This window comes from Rhipicephalus sanguineus, chromosome 4 (assembly GCF_013339695.2).
Source record: "Rhipicephalus sanguineus isolate Rsan-2018 chromosome 4, BIME_Rsan_1.4, whole genome shotgun sequence".
NCBI lineage: Eukaryota > Metazoa > Arthropoda > Arachnida > Ixodida > Ixodidae > Rhipicephalus > Rhipicephalus sanguineus.
Window position 1 is genome coordinate 25,919,941 of NC_051179.1, and position 15,000 is coordinate 25,934,940.

The 15,000-nt window shown below is 44.9% G+C and overlaps 1 protein-coding gene across 1 annotated transcript; it reads right to left on the reverse strand.

The window, feature by feature from the left end:
* Positions 1–2,110: 2,110 nt before the first annotated feature.
* On the reverse strand, positions 2,111–11,967 carry LOC119389644 (NECAP-like protein CG9132). The gene is made up of 7 exons (XM_037656999.2): positions 11,812–11,967; positions 9,335–9,435; positions 8,137–8,241; positions 7,458–7,542; positions 6,609–6,741; positions 5,101–5,492; positions 2,111–2,880 (listed from the first exon to the last, which is right to left on the reverse strand). The coding sequence occupies exons 1-7, from the start codon at positions 11,895–11,897 to the stop codon at positions 2,814–2,816; spliced, it is 969 nt and encodes a 322-aa protein (XP_037512927.1). The 5' UTR covers positions 11,898–11,967; the 3' UTR covers positions 2,111–2,813.
* Between the last annotated feature and the right edge of the window lie 3,033 nt (positions 11,968–15,000).

Sequence of the window (15,000 nt, forward strand, 5' to 3'; positions counted from 1 at the left end):
TTAGCTTCTACTTAAGCTTTAGCAGTCTCTACTTATGCATCTTATGCATGAATCTGCTCTAATGTGACCAATTTGAATGAAATGTGCTACATTTCCAGAAAAGTCATGTTATAGTGATTACCACTGTAATTTTTCATTTGTGGCTTTTTATAGCTAAAGTAATTAAATCGTAACAGCTTTGGAAATTATGGATTATCGCAAGTTCGCTACCATTTGAAAGCAATTATAGTGACCTACAAACCAGGGTCCATATTCACAAAAAGCCCTTATGACAGAAGAGTTTGCAAGAGCGAACTGTGATGCTGGACATAGTAAAGGTATGCAGCCCAATGGAGAAGTGCAGTCTTCAATGAGAACTTTTGTGAAATCAGCCCATTTTCTGGACTGTTTAAGCGCGAGAAATTGATATTTATACTATTTCGCGCTACTCTGAATGGATAACACCATTTAGCGGGTAGGCTGTGTTGCATAGGACATCGCTGAACATGTCTCATCTGCTTTCAGTGTTGTCACCTGCAATTTACAGAGATGCGACGTTTTTGCGGGTCACAGAGCCAGAGCTGCTAAGGCAATGGATCAGTGATTAGCAGCAGTGGATTTCAAACCCACAACTTGCTACAGTTGCGATGTAGCACTGTTGTCGTCTAGCTTCGCGTAGCTGGCACTGTATGCGAGTTAAGTAGCACACATTTTGTACTTGTGAAAGTATCTTACTGTATGCCCATGAAAGCTAGTCAAGTAAAAAAAAAGTGTGGTGTAAACATGTCTTTGCAGTTTATTTAGGAACATATTGAACAGCGCAAAAAACGAGACGCAAAGAAGAGACCGCACAACACGAGCGCTGACCGACAACTAAATGCTCTTCTTTGTGTCTCGTTTTTTGCACTGTTCAATATGAACCCCAACCAACTAGCCCAACACTCCCTTTTGCTGCACTTATTCAGGAACATGAGCCTTCCACGACACTCTTTTTAGTGTCACAGGAGCGAAGCGGCGGCGATCCCTTAGTGCACATGCCGTATTTTCCAGCGTACAACCCGCCCCTGCATATTACTAGTGCTCCCCCCCAATACAAACCGCAGAGAAATAAAAATTTTAAGAAGGAACGCCGCATACTGACATGAAGCCGCCTTTCTTGCATTACCATAAAGCCGTGCTGTGAAGCCAACTTGCACACCAAAATTCGCATATAACCAGCATTGCGACTTTAGCTCCAAATTGTATGTTTTGAGCAGGTTATATGCGAGAAAATATGGTATTTCTGTCCAGGGTGGTTTCGAAATGAGTTAATTACGGTTCTCTTATTTCACTCACTCAACCCCCCCCCCCCCCCCAGGCACTGCACTCGTTCCTTGAGGGTTTCAGAAATAAGCATCTTTCCTAAGCTCAAAGCAGCATCTTTAGCCAGGGCTGGTTGAAACCATGAAAGGTGTCTTCTGTCGGCACACCACCTCAAGACACTGAAATACAAGGTGTTTCAGCAATGCCTTGTTTAGAACTGTCTTTCTCTCTAGCTTGTCTCCCAGATAGCATTGCTTCCCTATCAAATTATGCCTGTCACCCATAGGTCCAACAAATTGACACCTGCAGAAACCTCTGCTATCCACTAAATCTTGTTTGATATGTATACTTTGGGAACTGCCACATGAGCTTATTGCTACACTAAGTGAACTGTGTAATCACCATGGCTCGCCCACGACCCTCTCAAAGGCCGCTATTCCCCAATCGAATGTCAGAGCGCTGATGTGATGTAGATCAGAGAAGCTCGAGCCTCAGTGACTGATTGTACCCCTTTGCACGTGCAGTGCTCTCCTCTTTCTATTCCCCATTCCCTTATTCTCAGTGCAGGGTAGCAAACCACACATTCGTCTGGTTAACCTCCCTGCCTTTCCTCTTCTCGCTTTCTCTCTCTCTCTCACCTGCACCAAGACATGCACCAAATAATCAAATGGCTATTCAAATATTACATATGGTTACGTGCATTGCTTCCACAGTGCATGTAACCATGTGTAATATTTTGTTCAGTGATTCAGATGCGACTACATCAATGACAGTTTGTTTGGTTTCAGACCCCCGAAACAAACATTTCAAAGTAAATGACACACAAGACTTCTCGTTTGCAAACGTTTACTTTTCGTTGCACTTATGCCACCACTTACATGCGCGGCATACACGCAAGAACCAGGTTTCCTCTCTAAGCAACAGTTTCTTCCTAAGCCAGGCACAAACATGAATTCCGTCGTCTAACACGCGGCACACCTATCTAAGTACGGAGGACACTTTTTTTTCTTCTTTTGTTTTAAGCACAGGGAGGAAACAACGAACAAACCTTCTGAGTGTAGAGACCCCTCTTCCCAAAACGAACAAACAAGAAAAGAGAAAGAAAAAAAACTGCACCGTCGAGGCATGAGCTAGGCTTCCCACAGCCCTTCTGGCCAGACATATCACATTTCCTTTTTTCTAACAATAAGAGTAGGAAAATAACTCCTATATCTAGACTTCAAGGAAAAGCAAAAAGCTAATAAGCAGCACGCGAGTTTTGTGTACACCACAATATGTATATATATATATATATATATTTTATAAATATTTATAACTTATGTACAAGAAACAACCATCCACAGATGGACTGGGTAGCAAGGAAGGTTTTTTTTTCTCTTTACAGTCTTAGCTGAACACTTGAGACGGGAAAACGGTTTGAAAGGAAGGAGACGACGTGGCGAAGACAGGAAGGAAAAATGGAATGTGCCTCGTAACTGCGCTTCTTTCGCATTCGCTGAAGGGGTGCCTTTGGCGGGTGTTGCGATGGTTCCTCAGAACTGAATCCAGGCCCCTTGACTCGGAGACTGCTGCGATGGTGCGCTGCTGTTTGCCGGCGGTCTGCAAAACGTGCGAGAGAGGGCGACATGCGACATTGAAACGAAGGTTCCTACGGTGAAACGTTGCGAATGTATAGCCGGCCTAATTGAAGCATAGGTATGCATTGCGTATGTGGTAGTACATACCAACAAACCTCTACAGTAGACTCTCGTTAAACATAACCTGAGGGGACCAGAGAAATATGTTCCATTTAACAGAAGTTCCATTGACTGAGAGATGAACACGGTTGCAGAATTCAAGTATGAAACCAATCATACTAGATTAATGACAACCAAGAGACAATCACACCAAGGAAAGTATAGGGGACGTCATTTGTAGTAAACTATGATATAAATGTGAAGAAAAAGTGGGCGAAAAGACAACTTGCCACTGGAAGGTACAGATATACCACATAAAGTGTTAAAGTGATAGAGATATACCCCATAAAGTGTACGGGAAGATGACTGCCGCCGTAGCTCAATTGGTAGAGTATCGGACACATTATTCGAAGGTTGCAGGTTCGGTACCGGCCGGCGGAAAGTTGCCTTTTCGTCCACTTTAATTTCTCCACATTTAATATCGTAGTTTACTACAAATAATGTCCCCCATACTTTCCTTGGCTTGACTGTCTCTTAGTTTTCATTAATGTTGTGTCTAACAAAGAAAATGAGGCCTTAAGTACCCCTTCTTTCGTTCAATCATACTAGAGGCAGTTGTTCCATTTAAGCAACAATTCCATTTAAAGGGGTCATGAACCACTTTTCCAGGTGATGATCTAATGACCTCAGTACCGGCGTTAACTGCCTTGTGAATCTATTGCTGCAAAAATTTCTCTAATCCGTCAAGAACGAGCGGGGGGTTTGGCGCACGCTCTCAGCGCTTTCTCTCTTTTCTCGTCCCAACGAGCGCACTAGAAGCTAGACAGGGAGGGATGGCACAGGGGTAAGAAGTTACGTCAGCGCGCGTCATGAAACGCGATCGCTCTCCCGCTGTGATTCACGTGCGCAAGTGTGGCTACCATGTAAAGTTAGCAGATTGAGGAGTGCGGCGCCGACAAGTGGCGGCACCCCGTGGCAAGAAGCGCATCTGACCTGAACGCCGTTCTCGATTTATGTCGGCTATCAGCCAATTAGGATGCTATGTCTTTTGCGACGTGGAGAAGCAGATACGCGACATCAACCGGCAGGCGCTCCGCCCACCGACGAGAGTGAGAACTGGCCTCTGTTTGAAAAGAGGGCGCCTGAGAAAACAGCAGCTTCGCGCTCCGCTTGCAGCCTTTACGCGGCGCGCACAACTGCAATATTTGGCTGAGCAGTTCATAGCCGTGTCAGCTTTCTGCAGGATGGGCTTTTTCAACAAGCCCAAAGGGTTCTTCATGACCCCTTTAAGAGATTTCCATTTACTGAGAGTCTACTCCATTTACAGCAGACTCTCAATAATTCGTACTCATAGAGACCTCAGGATTTTGTTTGAATTATCAGAAATTTCTATAAATATGACTCGGGACAACATACCAACTAGCGTTGTGATGGTTATTGTTTCTCAATGCCACAGCAACATCACAGACAGCTCTGCATGACTGCCAGTAAAGTTTTTAGGTGTCAACGATTTTACTGGTACTCGTTTTACTGGTACTACACATGCATGCGTGTGTAATTAAGGGACGAAATGTGTTTTGTCCCGTAACAGCTGGTAGCCCCTTTACATTCTCATGATGCTTTCCCGCGTGACAACAGGATACTGTGGCGAAAGTGACTTTAAGAAGTGGTACGCGATAGACTAAGGCCACATTGTCTCAGTTTGCCTAGTCTCTTATTCAGTCAGCGTGCGATTATTAGCAGGTACAGCTTGACTAGTTTGGCCGTTTTGTAGGCAGGGAATCTGGTTTATTGTTGACTGTTCGTGACATAAAAACATTAATGTTCAGCTAGAGGCCACAAAGGCAGCAGATATTTCCAGGCATGGACAAACAAAAAGATTGAATTAATCATTTGTGTGCAACGGGCCATTTCAATTAGGCGGCTTCAAAATATACAGAAAAAATATAGCGGGCCAGCCAAAAAATTTAAGAACTGTTTGAATTAACTTGATTGAATTATGAGTTTGAATTATTGCGTCTACTGTAATTAGCATCAATGCATTAAAAACAGGTATATATTAAAGTACTGTAACACAATTGTTGTAACACCCCCTTGGATCTTTGTAATGCACGAATCGACCATGACAAAAAAACTTGCTTACGTGATGGGAGCACTGGCAAAGTCGCCCCACGGGTCTGCGGAGGTGACTGCTGCCGGTGCTACCGATGCCGCATTGCCGGCTGGACCGTCGCCAGACAGAAGCGGAGGGGCAGTTTCCTTCGGAGGACTCAGGTCCAACAGGTTCCCCACTGCTCCCGCTGCCACAGGCAGGGAGGACGAGGAGGAAGGCGAGGGCGAGCAGGAGTTGCCGTTGCCCTCAGGCGTCTGAGCCGTGGCCGGACTCGACGGAGGTGGTCGGAGGCCGCTGCCGGGCTGCGAGGTCGGTGGAGGCAGCTTGACGCCTCCCGGTGGCGGCGGCAGCAAGCCGATTCCTCCTCCGCCACTGCCGGATGTGGGTGCCCTGGGTCTGCTCTTTCCCGAGCCCGACTTCTGCTAGGCATGAAGAAAAAAAAAAGGGCAATCTGATTAGCTTCAGAGTGTGAAAAAGTGTGTTGGTGCATACTGAAACTAGGACAGGACACAGAATAGAAGCTGACTAACAATAACGAGTTTATTATGCCATAATGGAATATTGCTCTGCATTGCACGAACTGTGGTTGCACGCCACACTCTGATCACAGAAGCGTTTGGAAAAGATACAAGGATAGATGCGGCAGAGAGCTCTTCGAAGCCCGCATAATTCACATGCGCAATGACTCATCCGTAAGCATGGCTGCCATAGACTTAATGAAAAACGAGCGTGAATATCTTTATCACCGACTGTAATCTTCGCGTATGTGCTTTAATAGAATGCTGCCTTCAAAATTTATTTTTAAATTTTTTCCGAGGGTATATACTCCACTAAGGCAAAATAAACTCATTGCTAGTCGGCACTCAGTCTTGTTACTTCTATTCTGTGTCCTGTTCTAGCACTGTTTTCAATTTTCAGTGTCTGGCTCTTACTGCTAGTACTCACGAAATTTGCAAATTTTGATACAATATACAAACCATCCTGTGATTCAGTAAAGATGGCTCAGGCATCTAATAGCCTTTTAATTCAGTTCTTACTACCAACCAGCCTGTTAGAAACATGACAAAAAAAAAGGAGTTACCTGTTCAGTGTGACATTGAGAGTGTGATCATCGCTTGGCGTTCTTGTTGTATAAAATGCCTTTCTTTGTACATGCAGATAAATTGTCTTCTTGAGATTGCAGACGTTAGACGTTTCATTTATTCAACTATAAATTAGTAGTAGCGGTAGTATTTTCAGAATGTTTTCGCAATAAAGAAATCAGCCAACAGCTGTTGCAGCATAGTAGGGTGAAACACCCTCCATTTGTGCCTCTGTGTTTGTGGGAGATTACTGCAGTTGCAAATAAAGTAGCACACGGTAACGTATGATGCGGGACAGATATGAAAGCTAATCTTACTCGCAAAAAAGTTTGCAACGAGCACGATAACCCCTGTCGTGGTGATACTATCTGGTAGCTAAAAAAAGTTGGCTATCCATGCTGGTGGCTAGAGGCTGTTGTCACTCCTTTTTATGTAACGGAAGTCCACACAACTTACACCAATGTTCATGTTGATCTTGATTGTTTGGCCTTCCTTGAAGCTGAGGTCCAAATGCGGCTGAGTGGGATCACTGCCACCTTTCTCCAACTCCTCACTCTTCTCGAGCCACCTGAACGACAGAACAATAACACTCGCATGAACACACTCTTTAGGGACGAAATGAATCTTAAAACTTTTCTTTTTTGAAGTGCACTAAACGAAATTTTGCAGTCCTCTTTCAACATTTCTTGCAGATTATAAGTATATACTAGTTGGATCGTGAACAGCTGCATTATAAAAAATAATTATAATATTTTTAACACCCATATTTATTTTTCATGGAGCCTATCAGTAAATTTGCTTTTTCAAATGCAGAAACAAAGCATGTGGCCAGACTGCAAACGGGTTACTTTGACTGATGAAGATGTTTATTTTTCTCCAATTATATTCACCACATTATAACTGCCTAAAACTATAATTAATAATTAGTCGAAATATTGCACTTCAGTTCAGATCCCTTTATTTTGCACTGAAATGCATTGAGAATGAAGTTGGCATCATTGGCTAGAGAAACTCTCTGGCAATCTGGTTATGTGCTGTGTTTTTGCACTTGGGAAAGGAAAGTTACGGATCAGTTGAGTGAATAAAAAACTAATTTTCTGATGCAGCTGCTTAAAAATCAATTATTTAGTATGTATTTGAAATTGGTAAAAGATGCTGAATAAGACTGCTAAATCTCATTCAGTTCACTTCAAAAATAAAACGAGTTTTAATAGCCACATTTTCCCTTAACTGTGGCATTGGGAAACGATGTATCATATCCACGTAACAGGAACTTTTCAACAACCTATCAAAGATGAGGACTACGTACTTGAAATGTCTTGAAGGGCAACATTCAGGTCGAATGAATCACCCCGGTCTGCGAAACCAATACCAATGAATGCTGCACGGCCTGTATGAAAAGGATGAGAGAATGAGAGTACTTAAAATACCGTGTACGAACTGAACCTTGTTGCAAATTTGACATGTTCATTTCTAAAAGCAAGCACAATAGAAATGCACATGTGAAGGGCAGAAATGTGCATGTCAAAGCAATCTATGTCGCACACTTAAGTATGACGCAGCAACGTACAAAACGATGTAATTACGACTCTTGAAAGAGTACCGACACAAAAGATTCATATCCCACTTTTGTTTGCTTGGTCAAAAAGAGTTGCTGACGTTCTAACAATGCTGTGATGCCAGAAATCCTCAAGACACAAACTATCATCAGTTATATCATCTTTCAGGGTGACACTAATTATAATGTTTGCCAAATAGTATAATTCTGGTATAACACGGCACCAGACGATGCTATATATTTACACCAGCTTTCATTTCTCCATAGAACTAGAGCTTTCAAAAAATTGCTGTAGAAGCATCCTAGAAATTTAGGGATGTAGTATAAACAATAGTGTTTCTTCAAAATTCAATGTGACAGCAATTTTTGATCAACCAATGCTGCACGGAAACCACTTTTCCTAGCACGCAAAGAAAGTGACATTACCATTGTCATCTTGCAGCCTAATGACAAAGTAGCGGCTTGAATCCATCACCGCCTCTACTGCAATACCCGGGTACTTGTCGATCGGGCATTTGGCAAACAGTTCACCTGCAAGGCAATGGTTTTTGACATAGTGAAACAAGAACATCACCAGAGCAGCGATTGAACATCTTTACTAATCGAGCAACAGCAATGTGAACTTCTTTGCATTCTCCATTTTTGCAATGTGTAACTACATCTCACAGGCACTTCATCACGATACGCACTTTTAGAAAGTACCAACTTTTTAGTGACATCAAACTGCTCAGAGAAAGAAAAGTGAATGCAAAGAAATTATGGTTTAACGAAGCATGGTTCCCTTCAAATCGCAACTGTTGTTCAGAGCACAATTTGACAGGCAATGCTATGGATGAAAGCCTTTCCACAGGGGTTTCTTGGATTCTGGCTGAAGGTATAATTAAAGCTATACACCTGGATCCAGAAATTGTTGTTGGATGCTAGAACAGTGTCTGTGTTGTTATGATTTCACCTACTATCCTTGCCTCACTTGCGCTACATTATATTTCACCGATTACTCCATCAGGAACGAATTCTAGAGTTCAACAAGTGTAGCAAGTTGGGCAGGTTCGTAAAGACGCATGTCTTTGAATGATTAGCGCATAGAAAATGGAGGCGAAAGAAAGAGTGGAGATAGGACAAGCACTAAAACTTCAAATCATGTTTATTTGGGAACACACATGAACATATACTAACTCAAATCACAAAGATCTCGTGCATTGCTCTCAATGAAGTGCGTGATTCCTTGCTTAGTGGTGTCACTGTTTTTTCCTTATAGTGTAAAGAATTTTTAGTACTGTCACTGGGTGGGATGTGGAAGCTCTTTGCAAATTGAGTTAATATACATTCATGCATGTTCCCAAATAAACATAATTTGAAGTTTAGCACTTGTCCTGTTCACATCTCTTTCTTATGCCTCCGTTTTTTATGCGCTACGTGCTCGAAGTAATGCATTCTAGAGTTTTCTGGCATGCTGGAGCGGTGTGTAGTTGGCAACTGCATGCAGACGCATATATGTGAGAATCTATTTGGGCAACAAATAAGCAATCTTGCCCTCTTTAAATGTGTTATCATGGATGGACTGGAGGTTAATGGACTTATCCGACAATGAGAATAGTTGGCAAACAAAGTCACGAATGCTTACCCGAAATCTTGTCCTCGAGTTTCAGAATGCACTCCTTGCCCTTCACGACCAACCTCATGCGCCCTTTCCATTCTGGAGCATCAAGTTTCCAGTCTGCAGCCCTGCACGAAGTGAGGCGTGTGTAACATAATAAATATATGAACAGTGCAACAGACCAAGGACTGGTGAAGAACACACACACACAGCACTGAATTTCGTATATATATATATATATATATATATATATATATATATATATATATATATACCGGGTGTCCCAGCTATCTTTAGCCAAGGGTTAAAAAATACAATATTAGAGGCAGGCGAGTGAAATCAGTTGCAAATTGCTGACAGCCACCTTGCGCGCTACAGACAATTTTTTGTTTTGTAATTAACTAATTTGTTAATTAGGACGATTTAACTAATTTGCTAAATATTGACTTTAGGCAAGAAATCCTGCTTGCAAAGTTCGAGAGCGTCCTAAAAAACCCCAACTGCATTATTTGCGATAAAGAAAGTCTCACGTATACAATTTTTTCCAAGCTTCAAAGAAAGCCCGCGAAATACAAAAAGAACCACGTGACTAGCGCGCTCGCGCGCCGCGAGAATCCTGCCCTCATCCGAGGTTTGATCAAACGAAATCACCTGCGGCCGAGACTCGCCGGCTCCGTTGCAGCGGTAGGCCTATAAGTGGGCGGTGGTTTCTTGGCCCGTTGCCAGCCAGCTGCGCGCGTGACGGTGCAAGTTGTAGCGAGCGCGGGCCAAGAAACCACCTTTAACTTATCGGCCTACCGCTGCAACGGAGACGCCGAGTCGCGGCCGCAGCTGATTTCGTTCGCTCAAACCACGGCTGAGGGCAGCATCCTCGCGGCGCGCGAGCGCGCTAGTCACGTGGTTCTTTTTGTATTTCGCGGGCTTTCTTTGCAGCTTGGAAAAAATGGTAATGTGAGACTTTCTTTATCGCAAATGATGCGATTGGGGTTTCTGAAGACGCTCTCGAACTTTGCAAGCAGCATTTCTTGCCTAAAGTCAATATTTAGCAAATTAGTTAAGTCGTCCTAATTAACAAATTAGTTAATTACAAAACAAAAATTGTCTGTAGTGCGCAAGGTGGCTGTCAGCAATTTTCAAGTCATTTCACTCGCCTGCCTCTAATATTGTATTTTTTAACCCTTGGCTAAAGATAGCTGGGACACCCTGTATATATATATATATATATATGGTATGGAGGCATGCGCAGAAAGCGTGCAGTTATCAATCGCGTCCATGAGTATAAAACAACAAATCACTTGTTAAGTGCTGATTGTGCTCGAGGATGGTACAAAACTTAATATTGATTGAGTAACCAATCTCTTGTGTGTGTAATATGCAATGCTCCACTTCAATAAACAACTAGTCTCGCTTTCTACCATTCGTTATAAGTGAAACAGTGTCCCCTCAAAACATGCACCGAGGTTGAAAGTGTATGGCTTTCTTCGTGCAAAGCAGAATTAAATTTTTTTTTTATACACTGAACTCGGGTCAACATACAAATTCAGCATTCTTAACCTTGATCTTGAACTTACTAATGGAGCTTGAGGTGGAAGGGCACAATCGATTTTTTTTTCTTCCTTTTTTTCAAGAGTCAAAAACACGATATGGTTATGACACACGCCGTAGCGTGAGGCTCCGGACGTATTTTGACAACCTGGTGTTCTTTAACGTGCACCTGCACATTCAAATGTGTCTGCAAGTCCCGTGTAAGTAAATAAAGCAGCGCTCCGTCATTTTCTTTCCAAACTTTCCGCGACGCTTAGCGAAGGCTGTAGGAATCTGAGCATAGTAGATCCTTCGGCACCTAGTGCAGCAAGGCGAAGTAAGATGATGTATCCTCATATCCGCGCATTCGCTAGACAATTTAGTGGGCGTGGTCTAATAACAGTGCGACCTTAACGCTCAGGCATACGCATTGCGGAGTTGTGCCACTGAGTTCCAGTAAACAAACAAACACATGCATCCTGTGGGCGGATCGGAAATGTCAGCACGCCGCTTCCCCCCCTACCGCCCGGCTTTGTTCGGGACCCGCTAGTAGCACAACCCACAAGGCCGACGAGCTATACACGGACAGGGCGGTGCCACAACAAGGAAAGAAGTCAGCCGAAAGAGATTCTTTCCTGAAAAGTAATTTCGGAGCGGCTACTGTGCCGCACGTCCGACGCAATGCCTGCAGTGTGGCACTTTAGTACGTTTCCAATTAGGAACTTGTAGAGAACAGCGAAGTGATTGTCTATTAGTATTTCTTCTGAATCACACAATGCGAGGATTATGTGCAATACAAAGCAACCGTTTCTATTCAGCGAGCACTTTTACTGCAGAACATATATCTGTCCACGAAGCAGAAAAAATACACCCACAAGCGCTGTCCGCAACGGCGGGCCGTACTGACAGCGCGCTCTCACTTATCGTGCGGAGTGCATTACGAAAAGAACGTGCATAACTAAAGGATGCGCGAAACTGACCTGTAACCTCTGTTTGTCGTCCTGGGTGGTATTTTGTAGACGAAAACTTCGTTTTTAACGAGCAAGACGCTCTCGTAGTCTTCCATACTGTCGGCGATGGCAGTGGCTCCTGGCGGCGCGTCATGTGTACTATGTGGAACGAGAAAAGCGGCAAATGGGAAACCCCGCGGATACGATATGACTCATGCAGTGCACGAGAACAAACCGATATGAAGTGATGAAGTGGCTTACCATTTGAACGAATGCAGCGCGAATTTGACGGAGAAGTATGTACCAACTCGCCCAAGTCAAAGTGTTATTGGAACAGATTCCCATTTGAACAGTGGAGTAGCCAGGGTACGTCTGCACTTCTAGTGGAGGTCAGTGGGTGGCACACCGGACACGTGCCCGCCCCCCTTCCAATTTTTTTTTTTTCTGCCATGGGATACAGTGACACTCGACCACATTTGCGAGGGCACAAGAACGTGCCCCCCCGAAACAAATTTCTGCCTACGCTGCCACTGCATTTGATCACCACGGAGGAAGAGGAGTGAGTGAAAACAGGGGCGTAGCCAGAAATTTTTTTCGGGGGGGGGGGGGGGGTTCAACCATACATTATGTATGTTTGTGCGTGCGTTTGTATGTGTGCGTGTATATATGCACAAGCAAAATTGAAAAATTTCGGGGGTGGGTTTGAACACCCCCCCCCCCCCCTTGGCTACGCCCCTGAGTGAAAACATAGAAAATAGATACCAGAAACAAAGAGAAAGAAAGAACATAATAATGAGAAACAAAGAAGGCCACCTAGCTGCACTCTCAGGCTTGGTACGACTAAAGCCCCTCCATCGCGTCTACTGCCGCATGGAGGGGCTTTAGGTACGACTAGTGCGAAGCTGCCATATATTAGGGAAAGGGAATGGCAACGTCGGCTGCGAGAAGAGCGCGAAGCGATGGAAGCCCTACGCCAACGACGACGTGCTCGTAGATCTATGAAAGGTGCGAGCGCTCGGTTCTGGAGTTCGGAGTGCAGACCCGTAACTAGGGGGGGGGGGGTTGAGGGGGTTCTGACCCCCCCCGAAATTTTTTTGATGCTTTAACTTTTCGGGTGATACTAAAATATTTACACGCCTTCACAGCGACCCCCAGCTGCCAAAGTTACACTGCAACTTTCCTGGCATTGCTTCCCTCTTCTTCCTTTCTTCAAACCTACCAGAACACCTCAGCGCTCCCTCCCCCGCACGCGCACCTGCCCTATTTGTACAGCTTTGCACTTCGCCCTCGCGTTCCTTCGAGTCTTTTCTTTTTCGTCTTTCACCCCGTAGCAGCTCCTTTATTGATTCCAGATGCTTTCCTTGTGCATTGCCGCTGGAGAAGTTATCCGTCTGTGCGGACCGCACGTGTCGGCTTTGGGTTTCTACGAAAAGCGCGTCTCCTTCTGTGAAAGTAAACAGTTCGACAGCAACGGCAACACCAACACGACGTGCGCAAATTTGCCAGGGAACGAAACCCCTAAGCGGAAAAACTCAGCGGCGCATTCCGAGGACGCAGGCTGCAGGGTAAACTTTTCTCAAACTGTAGTCTTCGCCACCGAAACGAATCATCGAAGATGACATCTACTGAAAGACTGGCATATCCGAGCAACTTCGAACAACCTTAACCACACGCAAGGAAATCTACCTCTTCTGTACACACAAGGTATATGCGCCTCCCTACAAAGCACACAAAGCGAGGATACAGCCGGCACACAATCCGGCACCAGCGGTCAACTTTCACAGGAGAGAAAAAACGCCGCCAAGCTGGGCTGCGCGCGGGAGTACAGAGGCTGACGTCACAGCCTACAAAGTGCATTTTTGGGGGGTCACGGCTATTTAATTAGCGCAGCCCAGAGAGAATTATGCAGGCGCCCAGGGAGCCGTCTGTGAAAAGGTGACTTTTTCACAGGAACGGAGCAACACCTGCTTTCTGGACTGTACCACGGGAGTGCAAATGTCTCGGCAGTGCATTCTTGGGGGGTTCACGTATATTAAGGGGAGTATGGAGTGCCCATGGAGACTTCTGTGAAAAGGTCTTTAAGTAGCGTTAATCCAGTTTGCTGCAGCGGGAGTACAATAATGGTCCTGCATGCACACCAGCTGTAGCGGCGTTCAGAAAACACATGCGCCACGCGGGAGCCGGCGCGTTCATCACACTTCTACATTCTAGCCACTGTAAAGTGGATAAGAGAGGAAGAAAACATCGCCCGCCGTTCACGCCAGGCAGTCGAAGCAGTCGCAAACGTCTTTTTGGAGCCACTGGCCACTTCTGTGTGCGTGCACAGGATTGCGGCAGCAAAATGAAAAGACACTCTGCAACAACGAAGCAAAGGAGTCTTGCGTCTTACTTCAAGAAAGTTCGAACCGATGAAGCGGACGGAGAAGAACCGCCTCCTTCGAAGGATAAAACTTCGCCCTCCTCAGCACTGGTGGAAAGCCAAGCGCGTCGGAACTTCTGTAGCGACTCAGGAGAATGCACCGGTTTATGTGAATCACCTGAGAGCGAACACAAGCAGGACACCCATGCGCCGCCAGAAAATGATGGTGGCCGCAGTGCAACTCCAAGTGACCTTTGTTCTACAGTCAACGCTGGGCAAAGTGACGCCTTTACCACTGGGCAATGCCCAAGGAAGGTGAGTGGCATGGCACCTACACATTCTGGTTCGCCTCCCCTCTGTGCGACGAGTGCGAATATTTTGGACTTGGGACTGTTTGTCTCGAAAAGCAATAATGTAAATGATCCAGAGACGACGGAGAAGCTGCTGCTCAATCCGTGGACCCCTCCGGCTAACTATGATTATCCAGCCACAGGGAAAAGGAATCTGAAGTTCCAACCTCACTGGGTAGATCGTTACCCATGGCTTGTTTATTCAGAGAAGCTTCAAGGAGCATTATGCAAATATTGCGTAGTCTTCGCAAGCGAGTGTGCAGGAAAAGGGGAGCACCAGCGCTTGGGCTGTTTTGTAACTAAGGAGTTCACCAATTACAAGAAAGCCATGGACGCCTTTAAGAGCCACGCATCCAGCAGTTATCACGCCATGTCAACAACGCTATCGGAGAACTTTTTAGCAGTCCGGTCCCGCTCACAGCATGACATCTTAACACAACTTGACCACGGTCTTAAAAAGCAGGCGGAAGAAAACCGCAAGAACTTGCTGCCAATAATAGAAACAATCCT

Excerpts from the sequence above, each read along its gene's own strand:
- LOC119389644 (XM_037656999.2), bottom strand. The coding sequence starts at position 11,897 with ATGGAAGACTACGAGAGCGTCTTGCTCGTTAAAAACGAAGTTTTCGTC. Across the intron at positions 8,242-9,334 it reads ACTCGAGGACAAGATTTCGG|GTGAACTGTTTGCCAAATGC; the intron begins GTAAGCATTCGT and ends ATTGCCTTGCAG. Across the intron at positions 6,742-7,457 it reads CTTCAAGACATTTCAAGTAC|TGTTATTGTTCTGTCGTTCA; the intron begins GTAGTCCTCATC and ends TGTTCATGCGAG.